This window comes from Petaurus breviceps, unplaced genomic scaffold (genome assembly GCF_028583685.1).
Source record: "Petaurus breviceps papuanus isolate PSGF00001 unplaced genomic scaffold, PetGlider_PUasm1.0 90762, whole genome shotgun sequence".
NCBI lineage: Eukaryota > Metazoa > Chordata > Mammalia > Diprotodontia > Petauridae > Petaurus > Petaurus breviceps.
Window position 1 is genome coordinate 8,046,489 of NW_027187339.1, and position 22,243 is coordinate 8,068,731.

Consider the following 22,243-nt stretch of genomic DNA (forward strand, 5'->3'; position numbering starts at 1 on the left):
CTATAACTCAAAGATTCAAGGAGAACTCAAGGGGGCTCCCAGAGCCCACACCTCATCAGTAGCAAAGAATTGGAAATTAAGGGGATGCTCATGAATTAAGGAATGGCTGAATAAGTTGTGGTATGTGTTGTGATGGAAAACTGTTGGGCTATAGGAAATGATGAGCATGATGATTTTAGAAAAACAGGGTAAGACCTATATAAACTGATGCAAAGTGTTAGGAAATAATTGTGCATAGAAATAGCAATATTATAATGATGATCACCTGTGAAAGACTTATCTACTTTGATCAATACAGTGATCCAAAACAATTTCAAAGGACCCATGATAAAAAAAAAGTACCATCTACCTCCAGAGAGAGAAGTGATGGACTCTGAGTGCAGACTGAAGCATAATTTTTCAACTTCCTTGTTTTTTGTGATATGTTTTGTATATTTTGTATGTTTTCACAGGTATAATTGATATTATATTGCGTGTCTTCTCAGTGGGTGGGGAAAATTTGAAAAGAAAATAATGCAAAAAATAAATTAGATTTAATAAAAATAAATAAAATAAAAATTTAAAAACAGGCATTTTTCAAAGAAACCAAAGCTATCAATAAACGTATCTTCAAGTCCTAGCTAAAATACCATCTTCTACATACATGAAGTCGATTTTTTCATATTTATCCTGTATACACCTTGTTGTATACATCTTGTTAGCGTTGTCTCTCTCTTCCCACATTAGATTATGAGCTCCTTGAGGACACAGTCTGTCTTTTGCCTTTGTTTGCATCCACACAGTGCCTGACACATAGTAAATGTAAGCTTAGTATTTATTGACAGACTGTTATGAAAAATTTTCCAAATCACTACAAATGAGGGAAATGCAAGCCAAAGCAACTCTAAAGTTGGGATGACTCTGTCTGTTGCACGAATGCACCCCAGATTGACAAAGATGACAAGAAAGGAAAATGAGGAATGTTGGAGAAGCTGCTGTCAGAGGCACACTTATGCATTGCTGGTGGAGCTGTGAGTTCAGTCATTCAGGAAAGCTGTACCCCCAAAGTTACTAAATTTGGCATCCCCTTTGATCTAGCATTACCATCACTACTCATATACCCTAAAAAAAGTAAAATATTAATAGCTAGCATTTATAAAGTACTTACTATGTGCCAGGCATTGTACTAAGTACTGTTTAAACATTACCTTATTTGATCATCATGCCACCCATTAGAGGTAGGTGCTATTATTATCCCCCACTTTACAGTTGAGGAAACTGGAGCAAACAGAGGTTAAGTGACTTGTCCAAGATCACATAGCTATTAAGCATCTGAGACAAGGATTTGAATTTGAGTCTTCCCAGGCCAGTATTCTATTTACTGGATCACCTAGTTGCCTCTAAGAAAGAGGGAAAAGACCTATAGGTACAAAAATATTTATAGCAGCTCTTTTAGGAGTAGCCCTAAATTGGAAACTGAAATGGTTGCCCCTCTATTGAAAATGGGTGAATAACTGTAATGTATTTGTGTTATGAAATACTACTTTATGTCCTAAGAAATGATGAAATGAGTGGTTTTAGCAAAACCTGGGAAAACTTATATGAATGATTAAGAGTGAAGTGAGCAAAGTCAGAACTGGTAAAATCTTATAAAGGAAAACAACTTTGAAAGACGTGAAGGCTCTGATCAATGTAATAACTGTCTAGGACTGAGGAAGCATGCTGCTCACCTCTTGACAGAATTGATTGACTCAAGGTGCAGAATAAGACATTTTCAAGACATAGATAATGTGGAGATTTGTTTTGCTTCATTTATTACTCATATTTGTTTCGAGGACTTTTGTCTTTTTTTCTTTTCCAGTTGGGGGTCAGGGGGAAGAGTGCAGTGAGGGAGGGAGGTAGAATAATATAGAATATGAAAAAAAGGGTCACAGGCATTCTTAAAGAAAAACACAAAGATGAGAACAGAAGATCAGAAAGAAGCACAGACTAGCAGGTCAACCTTGAAAGTTACAAACTGAACTTGAGATATTTTAAAAGGAAAAAGTAAGCTGTACGTAGGAGGGATCTGACGTTCTAGTTCTATGTGCAATCCTCTTATTCTTTTCTTTGTACATGGAAACGCTCATTTTATTGGTGCTTTAAATCCCAAGTAAAAATTAAAGGCAAAACAATGGGGCAAAGCCCGTTGATTGGAGAATTAATGAACAAGCTGTTCATATGAATGTGAGTCAACAAGGTGGCATAAGAAACATTATGAAGAATTTAGAAAAATGTGGAAAGCATCAAAAGATCTCATAACTCAGATTAATTCCAGGAAAGATGCTGAATTAAGAAAACTCATGAATATACTTGCTTCTTGGTCAAGAGACGGTTTACTTCTAAAGGAGCCATACCATCCACATATGGGCAATGTATTGATTTGTCTTGCTTGAAAATCCTCTGTTACCAAGGAAGGTTCTTTTTAATAGGGACAAGAGGCAATATTGTTTGATGACTTTTTTCATTACTCAATAAAATACCACATTAAAAAAAAAAGAAGCCTAGGATCACTACCAAATCACAATGGGGAATATCAGTTAAGGACTCAGTGGAGGTACTCAAATTTCTATTAGCTTGTTAATTTGGTGTATAGAGAAGAGAAGCAAGGTAGTAAATTTCATAATACATATATTTCTTTCTTTTTTTTTTTTTAAGCAATCGGGGTTAAGTAATTTGCTCAAGGTCACACTGCCAGTTATTTCTGGGTGTGGTACTGAGTGTCTGAGCCTGGGATCCGATCTCTAGGACATCCCGACACTGGAGCCGGTGCTCTTACTGGCTGTGCTACCTGTCACCCTCTATATATTTCTAATATATGTGGGTATACACGCACACATACACACACATACACAGAAGCATGAGCTCTCAAGTTACCTGTATTCTAGACTCATCAACAGTGATCTTCTTTGAAAGTTTCTTTCTTTCTTTTATATCAGGATAAGGATTCCTTTGAAAATAGCTGATAAGAATATCACGCTGCTCTTTGTTAAATAATACACGTTTCCTTCTAATAGCTGAGGCAGAAGCATGTACTAAGAGAAAGGGAGAGAAAGATTTGGAAAGTTAGTTAATAGAAAGAGAAGCATTTCCCTCCTCTCTAGATCAAATTTGGAATAAATGTCTTTGGTCCTGATTAGATCAGCCCCTCTGGAGCACTGGACACAGTGCCTTTTCAATCCTCCCTCCCTTGGATTCCCTAATGTGGTTTTCTTCTGGATCTCTCTCGATCAAACTCTCAATCTATCCACCTTTTCTTCCTTCTTTTCCTCCTTCACTCTGAGTATTCCAGGAGGTCTGTACTAGGGTCTCTACCATGTCTCTTCATATCCTCTCTTTTTATTTCTATTTGCACTATTTCTAGGCCAATCTAATTTTTTCATTACTTCTGACTTTCCTATTGTAATATTATAGACATCCTACATCCACATCCACCCAATATAGTATACTTGACAGCTCAAAGAATGAATTATGTCATGCACCCACCCTAACCAATGTTCTTCCCCCCCAAAAAAACCCAAAATTTTTCATTGACTCATTGTCTACAGTGGGAAGAAGTCAAGCATTCTATGGATGGTGACTCCTAGCTAATGGTGTAGATTGACACCTCTGAATTCACAGCCCATGTATTTCAGAGGGAAGAATAATTAAGCAGGTCTCCCTGGATCTGGAGCCAACTTTATATCCAATGAGCCATATTACCTTTTTTTTTTACCCTTTCCCCCAGAGACAAGTGTCACTTGTGATCTCTTATGAAGTTGAAAAATTATGTTGACCTGTCCCACAAAATTGTAGTAAAGTATTCCCACTTAAGTGGAAGTATGCTACATAACCATTTCAAGTATAGTCTCTCGTCTATAATGACTGCTTTAAAAATCTTTTTTTTCAGAATATTTTTCCTTTTCAATTTGTTTTATTTTTCGTTTACAACATTCAGTTCCACAAGTTTTTGAGTTCCAAATTTTCTCTCCCCTGCCTCCCCCCCCCAACAGGCAATCCGATATAATTATTACCAATGGAATAAAAAAACAAAACACAATGAAAAAGAGAGCAAGTAGTTTGCTTTGATCTACATTCAGACTCCGTAATTATTCTCTGGATGTGGATAGCTTTTTTCATCATGAGTCTTTTGGAGTTGTCTTATAGCATTGCATTGCTGAGAAGAACCCAGTCTGTCAAAGTTAGTCATCACAGATACAATGTATCTGTAATTGTGTGCAATGTTCTCCTGGTTCTGCTATTCTCGCTCAGCATCAGCTTATAAAAGTCTCTCCAGGTTATTATGAAGTCTGTTCCTCATTTCTTAAAGCACAATAGTATTCCATTATATTCCATATATATATATATATATATATATATATATATATATATACACCACAACTTGTTCAGCCATTCCCCAATTGATGGGCATCCCCTTGATTTCCAATTCTTTGCCACCACAAAAAGAGATGCTATAAATATTTTTGTACATATGAGTCCTCCTCCTACTTGTATGATCTCTTTGGGATATAGCCCTAGAAGTGGTGCTGCTGGGTCAAAGGGTGCGCACATTTTTATAGCCCTTTGGGCACAGTTCCAAATTACTCTCCAGAGTAGTTGTTTCAGTTCAGAACTCCACCAATAATGTATCAGTGTTTCAATTTTCCCCCATCTTCTCCAGAATTTATCATTTTCCTGTTTTGTCATGTTAGTGAAGGGGCAAGGTAAGCCCCTTTGTGAGGAATAAGATTATACAAACCAAGGCCCCAACTCAACATGACCTTTCTATTACCCAGAGCAGTTTGGGTGCAGAGGATCCTGAGAATGTGAGGGCTGCTCCTTTCCTAGGACCCTGGCCAGGTTCTTGAAAAGAAATATGATACTGCCCAACTCCTGGAACTAGCCACTCCAAGGAGACATAGCTCTTGGGGGGGCCTTAGAAGGATTGGCCTCAGTCCCAGGCCTCACACAAGATGCCATGCTTGCTAACAACACCTGGCAGTATGCCTTCTTTGTTCTCAGCACTACTTAAACTGTAATATTCAGACCCCAAATTGGAATCTCACCCATGGAGGAGACATCTTGCCTGGGACCCTGACAGCTGTACTCAGGATTACCCAGCATTGTGTGGTCAGGTGTTGGTGCTTCCCCACCACAGTGATGCTTGTAAATATCAATCAATCCATCAATCTATCAATCTATCTGTCTCCATTATTAATCATAGTTGCTCTTATTGTGCTATCTTTAAGCCTTTTACTCTATTATCTCTGGTTTCCTTTCCATTCACCTATATTCTAAATGAACTATATTGGATCTTTTGAAGTGCCCAGTGTTCTGTTCACATGAATCCTCAACCTCCTTAATCAGACAGTTAGCCAATCTGACTGGTAAGATGAAGTACCTCAGAGTTGTTTTGATTTGCATTTCTCTAATCAATAGTGATTTAGAGCATTTTTCACATAATTATAGATATCTTTAATTTCTTCCTCAGAAAAGTGCCTGTTCATATCCTTTGACCATTTATCAACTGGAGAATAACTTGTATTCTTATAAATTTGACTCAGTTATCTCTATATTTTAGAAAGTTTTTTTAAGGTATGTTTCCAAGCATCAGTTTAAGCCACCTCAATCACCTCCAACTACTACTTTCGAAACAGTGAGATAGACAGCAAGTATACAAAGCGCTCTCCGCAAAATCAGCACTTCTTCAGTCCTTCTCTTTTAGTTAGCATTCTCCTTGGGAGACAGAATATGCAAAATAACAAACATATCCTGGATAGTTTGAAGTAGAGAGGCAGAAGAGATGAGAATTTAATTCAAGTTCCCAAGTGTCAAAACATCATTTCATAGTAAAAGGCACAGAGTTGGAATTAACCTGGCAAGGTGGCAAGGGATTTAGCTCATTCTTTTATTCATTAATCATTCTCCTCCCCTTCCTTCCTCCTCCCCTCCTCCCCCCCCCCCCCAGAGACCACTGACATGGCACTGTGGACTAGAGCATAAGCTCTAGGAAATTTGAACTAGAAAATATCTTCTAAAACTAACCCAGGAACTATCCCCTCGACTGAAGTACAAATTCATTCAAAGTCTGGAAACCCTGGAACACCATAGAGATGCCAACAAAGCATGCTCATAGAAAAATAATCAAACTTCAACAAGCCCTCTTGGAACAAAGAACTTTTCACTTACCAAAACAATCTGGCTTCTTTTTCTCAGGTGGTGAATTGGTGCCCATCTTCCTCAGAGTCAGAAGAGTGGATCCAAAGAGTAGGAAGGAAGAAACACCAAATGGTAGGGAGAAACAGGAAGATGCCCACGACACTTATCTGCTTTCCCTTCAAGTTCCAACCAATAGAAACCAAGAGCCCTAGCCTCCTTTTGTTTTCTGGAGTTGTTCCCTGAAGGCAAGTTCACTATTTAAGTATGGGTATGTTTGTAGCCATTTAAAAGGATTATGTAAATAAGACAATCTAAAACTAAGTACGTCAGGGAAGGGTGGAAGATGCCCTCTGGGAAAGTAGCCCTTACCTTAGATTTCAATGACTAAATTGGAGTTTAGTTTCAGTATACTTACCCAACAACTTTAACAATTTTCCTGGAAGGAAAGTCCTATTTGACTAAATGACCTAAATAAACCTGGTAATTGGCAGGCTCTTAGATAAAGGCTCTAAGCTAAAACTGATGAAGGATGGCTCCCAATAGGTTCCGCAGGGACTCTGATCTTATCTTAAGACCAGAGCCTTCAATTCAGTCTGGAAAGAATTCCGCTCAGCCTTACTTGGAGTCAGAGTTGAAAAAGTTTATTATACGATTTACAAAGGGACCTGCAAGTGAAAGGGGGAACAGGCTTTTACTTTTAAAGGGTAGGGCTGCCATTGTCAGGGCTGACCGAATGGATGTAAGGGACTTCAGTGCATAAATATATAAAAGTTAGGGCTGACTGAGAGGAACTTGTGACTTCAGTGCATAGATAAAAGTTTGAGGAGTTTAACTTGGAGATCAGATTTGGGCCAGACTGGAGGAGACATGAGGAGATTAAGCCAGGACAAAGGAGTCACAAGTTGTTGCCTAGGCAGAGTGGGGATAGGGGAAAGGGATTTTACAGACTGGTTTTACAAATTGCTATTACAATTTTACAATACAAATTGCAGTTACAATTGTACAAACTGGTTTTACAAGTTGATATTACAGACTGATGTTGCCAATTGGTTTTACAATTGCTGTTACAGATATAGATCCCAAGCACCCCAAACACCCCATCAAAACTATTACATCCAGAGAAGGTGCTAACTGGCCATGTTAGTAATTAGGAACTTCACAATTGGGAATTTCCTAGATCAGTGAAATTAGAAGTGTAGTCCTTATCCCTGCAATTCTGAAGCTCTGCTTTATAAGGCTGGAAGCTGAATGAAGAGGGCAAGTGTAGAAAAAAATGACAAGGCTTCATTCAGTTTAAGTGCCACCAGACTCTGAGGTGATCTCTCAAAGATAGTAAGACACTTTCCATCCTGAAATTCCTTTTTCCCTTAAGTTTGTATTATTCCCCCAACTCACCTCCAAGAGAATGTGAGCAGTCTTGACTTTTGTTCCCAGTTCAACATAATACACAATTCTTGAGGGACTGTTTCATAAGTGGGTATTAATTGTGAACTAAAAAAAAAAATTAGTATTCCTGTCCTTCAAGAGGTTCCAGTCTACTGAGGGCAAGGTCTGGGAGGAGAGGTGGAGTACAGTTAAAATTTCTACACAAGTAAATACAAAGTAAATACTATTCAATTACAAGAGGGACACTTTGTTTTGTTCCTTGTGTCCCCCAAACCTAGTGTAGGCATGATGAAGTGCAGGCCCTGGAACCCCCCTTGAACTCTGATTGAATCATCCCATTTGATGAGGCATTTGCATGAGGCCATAAGCCTTTCATTGTGGCTCTGCCCAAACCTTTGTTACTAGCTTGGCCCTCCATTGTCCATCTACTTCCCACCCTTGAGTCTATCAAAATATCTATACCCAAATCAACTGTTACTTGACTTCATTTGATTCCTCCTGAAGACCCTCCCCAAACTCCTCCCCTAGATTACCCCTAGATTCCTCCCACAACCTTTCTGTATATAAGACCCCATCTTGTCTCCATGTGTGTGAGAGCACCATAGAATGACCTATCCCAGACTTGCTCTGTGTCCAATAGAGGCAAACTATTAATAAATTTGACTTTACTTTGGCTGAGAGAAGACTTGAGTCAAATTCATTTGGCAGGACCTAGTGTGTTGGTATGTTGGGGTCTTGAGCACCCTATGTATTTATACCCATAAAATGTACCCTCTACACTTTATGGGTAACCTCTTCAGGTACAGTCAGTCAACAAGCATGTAGGAAGTAATCACTGTGCCAGGCCCAGGGCTAACTGCTAGGGGTACAGAGAATGGTTTTTGCCTTGAAGGAATGATCCCTGTTGCTGAAGGAGCTCACCTTTAACCTAGTGATAAGGATGGGACCTGTGACTTTGTTGGTATCAGGAACTCCTTCATGAGGAAGCTCCCTCTATCAATGAAAATTGGCACTTCCATCCACCTCCCTCCAATTTATTATCTTATAGAGTTGTTTAGAGCCCTGAGAAATGAATTAGCCAAGGTTACACAGATAGTCTGTGTCAGAGACCAGGTTTTCCCTTTGAAGGCTTGGTTAGTGGAGTCTGTTGAAAGAAACAATTTGAATACTGTGGAAACACAATCAGGATAACCCAGGATCTGGCAGCTTCTACACTAAAGGATCTAAGGCTTGGGATGTGATATTCTGGAGGTCAAAGGAGCTGGGATTAAAACCAAAATCACCTACCCAGCAAAACTGAAGATCATGTTTCAGGGGAAAACATGGTCATTCAGTGGAATAGAGGACTTTCAAGCATTCTTGATGAAAAAAAAACAGTTGAATAGAAAATTTGATATTCAGATACAAGAAGCAAGAGAAGCATGAGAAGGTAAACATGGAAAAGAAATCGTAAGAAAATTATCAAAATTGGACTACTAACATTCCTACATGGAAAAATGATAATTTTAACTGATGAAACTTTTGTCAGTATGAAAATAGTTGAAGGGAATAGAAATATATATATATGTGTATATACACACACACACACACACACACACACATATATATATATATCTATATCGGAGGGTATAAGGGTGTATGAATACATATGTATATGTGTGTATATATGTTTACAGGTATACATAGATAGAGGGCACAGGACCAATTTAACAGGAAGGGATGATTCTTAAAAGGTGAAATTAAGAGATGAGAGAGGAATATAATGAGAGGAGATGGGGAGAGACAGAATGGGGTAAACTATCTCATATAGAAGAGGCAAGGGAAAATGGTTACAATGGAGGGGAAGAATAGGAAGGCAAAAGGGAATGGGTCAACTTTATCATCACTGAATTTGGCTCAGGGAGGGAATGACATACACACTAAATAGGATATCTCACCCTACAGGAGAGTAGGAGGGAAGGGGATGAGAAGGGGAGATGATGCAAGGGAGGGCACGTTGGGGTAGGGAGGGAAGTTGGAAGCACCTACTTTTGAAAAGGGACAGGATCAAAGTAGAGAATAGAACAAGGGGAAGGTGGGATAGGAGGGAGGGAAATATAGTCAATCTTTAAATGTTCTGCATAGCCACACATGTACAACCTATACTGAATTGCTTATCTTCCCAGTAAGGGTGGGTGTCAAGGGAGGAAGGGAATGAATGTGGAATTCAAAGTTTTAAAATCAAATTTTTAAAAATCAAAACTATTATTAATACTATTGTACATGTAATTGGGAAATAAGATATACAGGCATTGGGGCATAGAGATCCACCATTCCCTAATGGAAAAGTGGAAGGGGTTATGGGAGAAGATATGGGAGAGAGCTGATTGGAGGAGGGGATATCCTGTGGGACTGCTATTTTGGGGTCATGGGTAGGGGAAAAATGGGGACAAAATTTGTAACTTAAAATCTGGCAGAAATGAATGATGTAAATCAGAGTTAATAAAGCATTTGAAAAATAAAAAAAAAAGTTTACTCCCCCCTCCCTCTTAATATTCACTTTGCTGCGGAAGTTATTATTGACTGCAAGCCTTTGCCTCCTAGAATACTGGAGTCCAAGTATTCTCTACTCCTTTAACTTTGTAGTTGCTAAATTGTGTTTGTGATCCTGACTAGGACTCTTTGGTACTTGAGTTCTTTCTTTATGACTACTTAGAGTACTTCTTTATGTGACCCAGAAGCTGTATATATTGTCATTGTTTTAAGCCAAGTCTATAATATGTTACTTCTTCTAACAGGAAAATTTATAGACTGGTTGGTTGATAGAGTAGTTAGATGGGAATTGGTCCGGAATTAGGAAGACATAAATTCAAATCTAGCCTCAGATATTAACTAGCTGGTTGATCCTGGGAAGATCCCTTAACTTGCCTCAGTTTCCTCATCTGTAAAATGGGGATAATAATGGCAGGTACCTCCCAGGGTTGTTGAGAGGATAAAAAGAGATATCTGTAAAGTGATCTATAAACTTTAAAGTGATGAACAAATGCCAGCTACTATATTTATATGGGAGGCATTGTGCTGTGGTAGAAGGAATGCTGGATTTGGACTAGAAAAAATTGTCACTTGGGGCAAATTGCTTCACTTTTCTGGGTCTCAGTTTCCCCAACTGTAAAATGAGGGGATTAGACTAGACATTCTCCAAAATCTCCATTCCATCCCATCTCTTTGTAAAGTACTAAACAAGCAAAAAGAGCAACATGGTTCCTGTGGTGTGGTCTGAGTGCCCTGGGGTTAGGGGCATGAAATCACTGCTGGGGTACTTTACTATATATTCACCAAACATTTCCACGGTGCATTTTCTCAATCAGTGGAGCTTTACTATCATGTTTAATGCATGCATATATGTATTTTATATATAATGGTTATAAATAAAACATATAGCCACATACATATATATGGTTGTATATACACACATACACATGATTTTTTGTACACGTATATACAGGATTATCTGTATTTGTTTATGTATCTATTTCTATAAATCTATATATGGTTTAATATCTATATATGGCTATACTACTACAAGAGGGACCAGAAATGTTTTGCAATTAAGTGGAATCCCTCTAGTCAAAGGCTGGAAAAGAGCAGACCCAAGACTTTTGGCCACGCCCGTTAAAGAAGACCCCAGAAGCCTCACTCCACCTGCTGGGATCTCACACTGGTACGCCCCGCCCCCCCAACAGCGCGCATGCGTGCTGGCGCTACAGCGCCAACCAATCAAATGCGTCTCAGTCTCTGCGTCTCGGAAAAAGCGTCCCTTCCTTTTTCTCCGGACACTTTGTTCCACGGTCTAGGGGGAGACGGGGAGGAAAGCTCAGGACGGACTTCTACTTCCGGTGAGTCGGAAGACGTTAATTGCTGAGAGAAGCGGGAGCTGCAGAGGGTGAAAGGGAGTGGAGAGGAAGAGAGCCTTAGGGAACGGGGCTGACCAACAAGAGATGCGACCTCTGAAGCAGAGTCTTTTGATTCACTGGAAGAAGGCTCAGGAACAGAACAAGGCGCTAAGAAAAGGCTCCCGAAGTGCCAGCATCGCACAGGCGAGGGCGTTCACCAGGTGGAAGATGAGAGTCTTGAGGTGGAAGATTTGTGGAGAGAAGAGGAGGAATACGATGTGTACACGCACAGTATTTTATGTATCTGTCCATCCATCTACACACACACACACACACACACACACACACATACACATACACACATACACTACTGGGCAAATTAGTGACTTTCCGTGATCTTTTTTTTCTAGTGTTTCATTTTTGATAAATGGGTTAAAACTGATCTCCATCTTTTGTCTTCTTAGCTAGCCCCTATGTTTCAGAATAGGCATTTTTCCTGCCACGAACACTAAGAACAGACTAGAAAAGAAGGGGGGGGGGGAGAAGCTGCTTTTTAAAAAAGAATTTTGTAATCGACTCCTAAGAGAATTCTCTTTAGTGATCCAAAATAGCATTTTCTAGATGGTGGTATTGAAACGTAAAGAAAATGAATGATTGGCTTGGATCTTAGGGCCGTCAGGGCGCAGGCAAAATTAGAACTCAGATCCTCTGGTTTCTCACTTTTGTCTTGCCTCTGGTAAATTCTCGCCCTTGAAGGGGTTATTGTGGAGTTGTAGTGTTTTTCATACCTTTCCCATTGGTGTTTCCTTTAGTGGCCGAGGATGATGATGAAGAAGGTGATGAGAATGAAAAGCTTGGAGGCTTGTTCCGTGTCAAAGAGTCCAAGCGAAAGGCTGGCTCTTTGGACTGTTCCAAGTTTCCTGTGGAATCACCACAAGATTGGGATTTAGAGGAGGTAAGGCATGTAGGAATGCAGACAGACCTCCATGCTTTGTTCTTTGAGAGACCTGGCTCTTCCTGGAAACGGATTGCTTTATGCTCTGCTTAGCTGAGCATGGATCCTTCATATCTGTGAAGGGTTTAGTGATTATTGAGGATAATATTGTTGCAGATTGAACTGTTGTGTCTGTGGGTATATCACTCATCCTTAGAAAGGAGAAATTATGTTAACTTTCTGGGGTGTGCCAGGAATTCTCTTTAGGATCACTGATTCTGATTCCTAGCATTTTGGGGGTTATCTTGAGGACCCCCCCCCCAGTCATTTTTATTAGACGTCAGTTGTACAAGGATCAGCCTCTCATTTAGGAGTCTATTTCACTATGCTTGTTTTCTTTAGTACTTCTGTTGTTTTCATTTTTAATGTATTTAAGAACATTCAGAGGAAGGGTTCATAGTCTTCATCACACTGTGTGTGTGTGTGTATGTGTGTGTGTGTGGCAGTGGGACACACAAAAAGGGTTAAGAGCCTCTGGTTTAGAGGGATACTAGGGCAGGCTGTGAAAATTTTCTTTGCAGAATTTTTTTTGTTGAAATGCCCAGTTTGACATTGGAGTGATGAATTATTTGATCAAGGCAGCTCTCAAAACCATCTGCCAAGCTGTAAGGGGTGGTAATCTGTGTTAGTTGAAGCCACACCTATGTGAAAAGTATGAATTTGACGTGACTTCGTTTTCACATTTTTCAGTTATACATATAGATAAATAGAGACTCATGGAATGTTAGAGCTAGAAGGGACCTTAGCAATCATGTATTCATCTGCCTTATTTTATAGCCAAGGAAACTGAGGCCCAGAGAATTTACATGAATCTTCATACCCAACAGGGTAAAAAACTTCCCATTATGGGTAGGTAAGAAAATATCTAAGGGCCAGCTTTACAATTCTATGAGTCTGTAATTCTTGAGTTTTTCTAGATGGATGATTATCCCTCTCTGACTTTAGTTTGAGTATTTCTGTTTTGCTCTGACGGGAAATTGTCTGTTATAAAGATTTGTGTTTTTCCTTCAAGTTTTCTTGTCTCTGTACCTTGTTTTTTTATCATGAACATTTTTTTAAAGTCTATCTAATATATGCTACAAAATGGGAATATCAGCAGTGTGGCTCTTGATAACTCCAATTCACAAAAATTGACACGGTTTTTACAAGAGGAAAATCAACAGTACGCCCTAGGTGTAGTTACATTTGTCTGTACCTTTGGTTGATTGTGTGTATGTAAAGATGGTGGTCACTTCCTAGAAGAAAACATGAGGATACAGAAAAAAGGTGTTAGTGGCATCCTCTGTGCTGGCTGCTTTATTATATATAATTTTAGCAAGAAAATAAGAGATTGGAATTCTTAGTTTCTATTGTAGATAAAGTAACTACAAGTAGTAAAGAAACCTGTTAACCATAGAGGTTGACTGGACCTGAGTTTGAACCTTCTTTTAAAACAGTGTCAGAAGAGTTACTTTCTCTCATTTGAAAAGAGTCTATTTAAATTTTCTCTTCTATACCCCTTTGGCCTCTCATTGTTGGGAATAACAGCGTAAACTCTGGTTAGTGGTATTATTTTCTCTATCATTAATCTTTAATTATTATTATTTCCTCTTATTAAGCTCTTCAGTTAGGTAGAGTGTGGTAATTGTAGTTAGAACCTGGGCTTGGTAGCAGTGGGATGTCCTCACTTGGGCAGGGCCTTAACCAGGAGTTCAGTCAGACCCAAAGATTAAAGATTGGGTAGTTTGAACATGGGAACATGACCAGCTTTTGGTTATTTTGGAGAACTAAGGAGAGAAGTGTGAAGGTTGGCCCAGAACTTGGAGGTGAAAGAATCCATGGGAGAAAGGATCGGTGAGATGTCGATTCCAAACCAAGGCAGTGATTCCAGGAGTGGGCAGGACAGGCAAACAGCAGAGGGTCAAGCTGGTTATTATTGGAGTTGTGTTGTAGTGCAAGTGCTACATATTGGGGTTTAGAGGTAGGAAATTCAGTCCCTGTAGTGCCCAGTAGGGAAGTTAAGGAGCAGCCCAGTTTGTGGGAGACTGAGCTGGAAGGGACAAAATCACAGGCTAATTAAGGGGGAACCTAATTACTTGGGCTTGAGGTAGGGTCTCAGTCAACTGTAAAAAAAGTGAGCTAGTTTCTGTGGTACAACTGGACCTAGAGGTAATGGTTAAGAGACTATTTTGTTTAGAATAGGAGTTTGTATTCATGGCCTAAAATTTTTTCTCCAATTCTATTTTACTATGATTGGTTTCCTTAGTTTCCTGTGGTTTTTGTTTTGTTTTGTTTTTGGTTTTTGATGTACTTAAAAATATTGTTAGGAAGGGTCCATAGTCTTCACATTGTTTGGGGCAGGAGGGGGCTAGGATACACAGAAAAAGGTTAAGAGCCCTGGGTTTAGAGGGATGTTGGGACAGGCTGTGAAAAATATCTTTGCAGAAATTTTCTTTTGCTGAAATTAAATGGAAATTGGAAAAATGTGTATGTGTGGGGGTGGGTTTCAAATTTTGTTATCAAGCTCTTAATGACTGGGTTTAGAAATGTAACAAGGACCCTTTTCTTTGTGTTGTCTGTGTGACTGTGTGATCTTGGACAAGTTGTGGGACTGGTAGCATTACCATACTCTGATGCCGGCTTGAGTAAGTCACTTAAAATCTCTTTGCCTTAGTTTTCTCTGGTTAGCAGGCTAGCCTCTTCCCTCTTTGCTACCCAGGGTTGTGGGCTCTGTATTTTGCTCTGTGCTTGAGGCAGGCATCAAAGAGGAGTTTAGCCTTTAGGACAAAAGCAAGATGTAAAATTTCTTGGGACAGTGAGAGCCAGAGGCAGATGTAAACCGTATTGCTGTGTTGTAGCTGGGAAGTTTAAATGAAGTGTTTTGGTGCCTACGATCAAAATACTGATCTTTGTTTGTTTGTTTTTGTTTTTTACTGATCTTACCTCATGAGAGGTTAGAAGGGACCATAACACAAAAAGCATAGATGCTGCCATAGTTGGCAGTGTTCTTTTCCTCCCCGCCCCTCCCCCAAGTTTGCCTTCTCTGTGTGTAGGTTCTGTTCTTCCTGTCAAATGACTATAAACTCTCTGAGGAGAAGGACCACTGAATTTTTTCTTCCTTGTTCCTGGTAGGTGCTTAAAAGATGGTGACTTGCATTTGTTGAAAAAAGGCAAAGAATGCAGAAGTCTGATTGGCAAAGGGAAGGAGAAAGGGGGGACCTGTTTCTGTATAGTGAATCTTGAAAGAAAAGTGTTAGGTGATCGGGGGCTCACTGTGAAGTATGTGGAATTGTGGGTTTCACAGTCATCCTTTGATGATTCTTTTTTTTTTTTTAACAGAAGAGCTCTGTGGTGTCTTTGAAGATCTGTATATTGGGGTTGTACACAAGGGAAAATCTTCCAAGCCAGAGGAAGAGGAGGTGGTATGCTTTCACTGCCTTTCAGATGTGATCCACTTTCTAGCACACAAAACGCTTGTGTAGAAGGAAGATTTACTAACTTTGTGGATGGGGGAGAGAATGGGTTAGGTTTTATAGAGGCAGGGTGGCATATTGGACCTTCCCCTATTTACTGAAAAAAGGGGGTTGAAGCAGGAATCATTTGAACATTCTGTTGTTTGCTGTTACCCTCCATGATAAGGATGTTTTTGAGATTTTTTTCCTTCATTTGAAGGGGATCAAACAAAATTGCACAGGAAGCAGCAACAAAGTTGATTGTCCTTTAGTCTCCTTTCTTTTAGAAACTGAATAATAGATGAGTCTGGCTGAAGGTGGTCAGTGAAATGCCTTGAGATTATCCTTAACCCCTCTTCATTTAACATTTTTATCAGAAATTTGAGGAAGAAACAGATGTTACATTTACCAAATTTATGGATGTTGATAAATTGGATGACAGAAAGGGCATTAAAAATCTTGATAGCCTAGAATTATGAATCACATTCAATAAAATGAAATTTAATAGGATTAAGACTTTCATTTTCTCATCTATAAAAATGGAGGTATCTGATTAGTTGGTCTCTAAGGCCTTTTCAAGGTTTGACAATTCAGGATTCTGAATGTGAAATTATATGCTTTAGAAAATCAAATACACAAGTTTAGACTATAGTTCCTGTAGCTTGACCTTAGGGTTTTTTTTTTTAAGTTGGCTACAAGTTTAAAATGTCAGAGTATTGTGTCTGCCAGAAACTTATTATAGCTTTAGACTTAACTTCTGTAATTCCTGAATGAAGTCTGTGACTGCCTTCCCTCTGTTCTGTGGAAGTCAAACATGCCAGGTCTGCAGTATTAGGTTTAGTTCTTGCTTCCACACTTAGGAAAGATGTTGCTGAGCTGGCCCAGAGAGGGTGACAAGGAAGATGGATCTGAAGACCATATCAAAGGTGGACTAGTGGGATGAATTAAGAATAGTTTAGAGAAGACCTCAGATTGAAGTAATTGAAGACAGTTACTTCAGTCATCTGAAGAACTGTTATGTGGGTGGAAATGACAAGGAAGCAAGTTTTGACTCGGTTTTAGGAAAACTTTCTAAAAATTAGAGTTCCTCAAAAATGCAATGTGCTACCACTGCCAGAAGGAAGTGTTCAGGCAAAGGGTGACCGACCCCTTGTTGAAGCCTACTGTGTCATAGTGTTCAGAGTCCCTGGAAGCAGAGAAGAGAGCAAGCTACAAACTCAAGAGACAGAAAGCTTTAGCAATCCAGGCAGGCTCTGCAGAGGAAAAGAACCTGACATCCCAGCTGAGCAGCCCACCCAGCAGAGACACAGCCCCCAAGGGAAGGTGTGTGAGGATTCAGTGGAGAGAGAAAGGAATCCAGACTTTGCAGTACCAGGTGCTCTGAGTCTTCCTTTGCTACAAGTCTTTCATACACATACACCTTACTATCCTTATTGATGTTTGAGTCCATTCTTCCCAAAGATATTATTTGTACTTGTGGGAGGGTGCAGCCCAGTTTTATGGGAACATGTTTTGTTTTATTCTTACTATTCCATCTTAATAAATGCCTTTGCCAAGAGCTAATTGTATCTGTTGGCTTATTGTTTTATGAGAAGCCTGCCAGTTGGGGCTCAATGATTTTTAGAATGGCAGAACCAGTGGGTCATCCCTAGAAGCTGGTGTAGATTCTTCCCTTGGAAATCCAACCTGTGAACCTGAAAGTGAGAACTATGGAGTACCTCCCTCAGAGGTTTTAGGTATGCAAAGCACTCTACAAACTTGATGATGTGGGAAAGCTCATACAGAGAATTCGGTGATTCAACTCTATCAGCATGGCCTTCTCATAATCCTTGTTATAAGCCAGGTAAGGACTGTTGGAAACCTTGAAGTCCTTGGAGAAGCCTTTCTTTTTGAAGTAACAGATGATGAGAAGTTGGCAAGGTGTGTTTTGTATATTCAGGGCAGTGGGGGGAAAAATGAAGAAAAGTTTTGCAGGCAACGAGGCAGAGCTATATATACCAATTATCCTTTCAAACCAGTCAATTTCTTATGACAAAGAACTCAGTGATGCCAGGAAGGCTCCTCTACCCTGGGGTCTCATGCCCTCTAGCCTTGGTTGAGAACATGCTAATGGTCTCTGTCCTGGGTATGGCTGCAGGGTCTGTGATGGGTCAGCATAAGCTCATTGACCATCTCCATTGGAATTTCTCCTCAGTACTCAGTTCTCCTCAGGCTTTGTACCTTCCAGGATTTTCCATTCTCCAGGCTTAAGTTCTTGAGGGGCTGCTTCTCCTCAGTTGGCATGGGTTCTGCCTCTCCTGAGTTCAGGCTAAGGGAGCTGTTGTGCCCACCCTCATAAAAATATTTGGTGCATTTGGCACCAGTGGCAGAAAAATCAGGGCACTAAATGTGCCCCTGCAGAGGCAAGCATGGGGAAACCTGTGTCCCAGATTGCAGACTTTTCCCCTTAGATCCCTTCCTCCAACACAAACTTAGGGAAACAGGTACCCGAAATTTCTATAGCAGCCACCTGTGGGTAATAGTAAAGATAAACAGAAAGAGGCTGGACCCAAAGACACCTAACAAAGTGAATGATCTGATAACAGGAGAGGCAGTCACAACTTTGTGGAATATGACAGTAGTAATAGTCTCCTGGTGTAACTGACCTTGTAGGTCAGGATATCTTTACCCTGAGAACTCTGCTGAACTCCGCAGGAGTCTCTACTTTCCAGTAGTTAAGGCAAAGCAGGAACATCTTGGAGAGAGTTTGGACATCTTTGCAGCTCCCTCAGTACCAGGTGCCTGAAGTCAAACAAGTATCAAGAGTGGGGTAGGCAGAGAGGACCCCCAAGTTCCTCAGCCTTGCTGGCTGGGAGAAGCACAAGGATATGTGCCCTCTGACTGGTGCTGCTAGCTCAGGCCTGGTTGAGCTGGGTTTATTCTGGCCCTGTGCACCTCACTCCCTAAGTACTCTGCTGAGACCAGAGCTAGGGCAAGGGACTGGGACAGGAGTCAGTGACTGCAGGGTCAGAAGCTCAGGGCTTGGACCTCTGAGAGCTTTGTCATAGCCCCCCTGCTACCAGATGGTGCTGAGAGGAGCACCCAGCACAAGGGCCTTCCCAAAAATGTGTCATGTCTCTAAGGCCCTTCTACCCCCAAAGCCACCAGATTTTATATCTGAAGAAAGGGGAAGGGGAAAGGATTTGCCTTTGGTCATACATTGAGGGAGAAGTAGAGATATTTGCCTCATCCGTTGTCAGCTGAGTTCAGAGCATAGAAAAAACTTATATTGACCATGGTTAATGGTCAGGGCATCCACTCCTATAGCCATTTTGAAGGGTAATTTTCTTTGTATACATCTTCAGAAAGTGTTTACTGAATTTTGTTTACTTATCCTTTGCCTCATTTCCCACCCTGGATTCTAAGCTCCTTGGAAGTAATATTTAATGTCTCTGACTCTTAGCATTTAGCAGTGTTTGAACATGGTGGACATGAATACATGTCAACAGTTTGTTGAAGGTTTTGGGCTCAGGTCTTTGTGAAGACCCATTTTGTAGTATCACGTGACACTGGATTCCTCAGACCAGAGACCTGGGCCAGAGCATACTGGACCTGTGACAGTGAATAGAACACCGAATATGGTAACAGGAAGATACTGTTTCTTATTAGCTATGAGATCATGGGCAAGTAATTGAACTCTGAGCCTCAGTTTCCCCACGTATGAAAATGGAGAACAATACCTTTCAGATGCCGTGCACCATTTGGATGAAGAGCTGGTCTTTGAAGACCTTGGGTGAGTCACTGACATTTTCTGTGACCTAGGCCTCTAAGAGTCTCATTTGCAGATATGCCCATCTACTTGGGTAGAGGGAGGTTTTTCAGTCTGAGCTCCCTAAACTTTTGAGATCACAGGTTGTGTTAAAAATCCCTAATACTCATCTACTCCCTCCCAAGGTTGTTATGAAAACAGCCCGAGATAAAGTAGTAAAGTATTCTACAAACTTCCAATTGCTCTGTGTTTTAATGATTCTTTTTCATGAGATTTTGAAACTCAGACATTAACATCCCAAGGACGGGTGGCAACAAGATGAGGGTAACTTCCTTCGGGAAGTTATCTTCCCTGCACTCTCTCCTTGCTGTTGAACATAATACATTTTTACCTATTCTGTGGGCACAGCACCATATTTTTTCTGGCAGCAAATAGGGATCTAACAACCTTAATATTTCCCGTTATACCTAAAGAAGAGTTAGGAGCCCTTAAGAGTATTTGTTTGGAACCCCAAGCTATGTAAGATGTACCAGGGCTGGAGTTTGTATAGGATAGCTGCTAATGCTGGCTAAATCCTTGGTCTTCTGTCTTGGTTAGTATAATAGAAGACCTAATTAAAGTTAAATAAATCTTTCTCCCTTTGGAAGAGGTAAACTGTGAGGCTTTCTTGGCTTAGAGAAGAATTTGCAGGAAAGAAATGGCTTTTGAAAATAAATTCATTTTTACTAAAGCTTTTGTTTTGCTTTTTAGATAAGACAGTCTTAACCTCAATACTTCCTTAGGATTGATTTCCTGTGGGTCATGGATTTAAATGGGAATGGAGAAGAGCATATTTATTTTGACTAACGTTTCTTTTGTAATCCTGTTTACTTTATCTTATGTATTTGAAAGCATTGCTCTTCCCTGTAAGTCTGAGGGAGAGAACTGGAAAGTAGATAGAAGACAGTCAAGTTAAGGCAACAAAGATTTATTAGGAACCTATTATGTCATTTTGTTAGGACAATGAACAGATTAGATAGCAATCATGGGAAAAAGAGATGACTATCCTAGATACATCCAGCTTAGCTTGCTTTTATAGGCCACAAGGACAGCTGCTTCTCAGTCAGGTGAAGCTCCTTGTATTTCCTGACCTTAGATTTGGGACTCTTCTGATCTCTACCCCCAATATTCTTCCCCCATATATAGTCTTGCTTTGTTGAACAAGTCAACTAGGGAGTTCTTTGGGTACATGTTCCACACCCACAAATGTGGGTTATTTTTTGGTGACTTGGGGAGGTGACATAGGTCCTAATAGCTTCTCCCAGTATCCTCCACAAATGTTCTGATAGCCATGTCTCAGACACTGAAACTGGACAGTTTATTATAAGGGCTTAAACATGGCAGAAAGTCTATTCCAGACTACTCTGGTCTTTTCTGTACCTTTTTTCTGTTTTTGAATTTCCTGTTTTGTTTTTTTTCCATATTCATATTCTCCATTTCCCAGCACTCTGACAGAGTGTTTGGCTGTCGGTCATTAAGAAATGACCCCCACTCCTCAGTTGGGTTTGGTTTGGAATGGAGGCCTGAGTCTTGTGATTCCTGAAGTAGAGGGAGCTCCAGGGTAGGGGGAGAACTCTGTCACAACAAGTAAGCATTCCCTGAAACTGTGATCTTATAGTCACCTGGCGAAATTAGGATAGTAATTCTCCTAGTAGTGTTAAACCCTGCTACTCAAGTGGCAGCTTAATTCTGAAATGAATACAGATCCCCACATAACAACAACTAAACACACATAACCCCAAATCACAATCCTTTCCCACCGCTCAGCTTGGCCTTGGGCCTACTCAAGCACTCAGAGACTCAATATACCCTTAACTGACCAAGCCAGATGAATGATTTTCTTAGAATGCCTATCACCCCATGTATCCATATTCCTTGAATAAGTCAAGATCCATAATTTTCATGTTATTTAGAAATGCGTCATTTAACACAAGTACATCATTTAGAAATGTGAGACTCATGGATCTGGCATCTGGTATCTCAGATCTCCTTAGGGGCCTGGGTTAGAAATCACAAGTCCAGAGGGACAGCAGCCACATTTCCATTAGGAAGAAGCAAAGTAGACCCAAGACATATATCAGTGCCATATCTATAAGCAAGCAACCTCAAGGCTGAAGCCTTCCTCCTCCTCCTCCTCCTCTATAATGAGTACTCTTCCTCTATAGAGATAGCTACTCCTTGGGCCAGCTTCCTGACTAGGCTCAACTACCCAGGAGGGGGACCTGAATGCCTTGGGCATTGCTAGCTCTTGGTAGGAGAGGTTCTCTTCAATAATTTTACTTGAAAACAGCTCTGTTTTGAAACTGCCTACGTAGACAGAAGAAATGTAATAATGTCCATTAACCTGACTTTAGTTTTTACCTTGTCATAAAAAGGACTAACTTTGTTTCTTTATACTGGTAATGCTCTGACCTTGACAGATAGGTTGGTAAGATAGTTTTTTTTGGGGGGAGGGTAGATTTCTTTATCTGATAAGAATGACTCAAGAAGACAAACTTTAAAATAGAACAAAACATCACTTAATTCCTTGAGGGCCATACCCCCACACCCCTGCGCTTGATCTAATCATAGATTCCCAAAGTAGGCAATACCTCACCTCCTTTCCCCAACACAGTTC

The 22,243-nt window shown here is 40.2% G+C and overlaps 1 protein-coding gene across 6 annotated transcripts; it reads left to right on the forward strand.

The window, feature by feature from the left end:
• Window positions 1-11,298: 11,298 nt before the first annotated feature.
• LOC138146443 (ribosome biogenesis protein BMS1 homolog) lies at window positions 11,299-17,407 on the forward strand. 6 transcript variants are annotated; one of them, XM_069068361.1, is made up of 3 exons: window positions 11,299-11,417; window positions 12,227-12,369; window positions 15,727-17,407. In XM_069068361.1, exons 1-3 carry the CDS (start codon window positions 11,303-11,305, stop codon window positions 15,835-15,837), a joined length of 369 nt encoding a protein of 122 aa, XP_068924462.1. In that variant the 5' UTR covers window positions 11,299-11,302; the 3' UTR covers window positions 15,838-17,407. The 6 variants fall into 6 exon arrangements, 3 of the variants coding, with proteins under 3 accessions (XP_068924462.1, XP_068924461.1, XP_068924460.1); XM_069068360.1 differs by lacking the exon at window positions 15,727-17,407 and adding an exon at window positions 15,441-15,719 and having other exon boundaries at window positions 11,354-11,694; XR_011164483.1 differs by having other exon boundaries at window positions 11,365-11,656.
• Window positions 17,408-22,243: the final 4,836 nt, after the last annotated feature.

Excerpts from the sequence above, each read along its gene's own strand:
- LOC138146443 (XM_069068359.1), top strand. The coding sequence starts at position 11,520 with ATGCGACCTCTGAAGCAGAGTCTTTTGATTCACTGGAAGAAGGCTCAG. Across the intron at positions 11,695-12,226 it reads GAAGAGGAGGAATACGATGT|TGGCCGAGGATGATGATGAA; the intron begins GTACACGCACAG and ends TGTTTCCTTTAG. Across the intron at positions 12,370-15,726 it reads AAGATTGGGATTTAGAGGAG|AAGAGCTCTGTGGTGTCTTT; the intron begins GTAAGGCATGTA and ends TTTTTTTAACAG.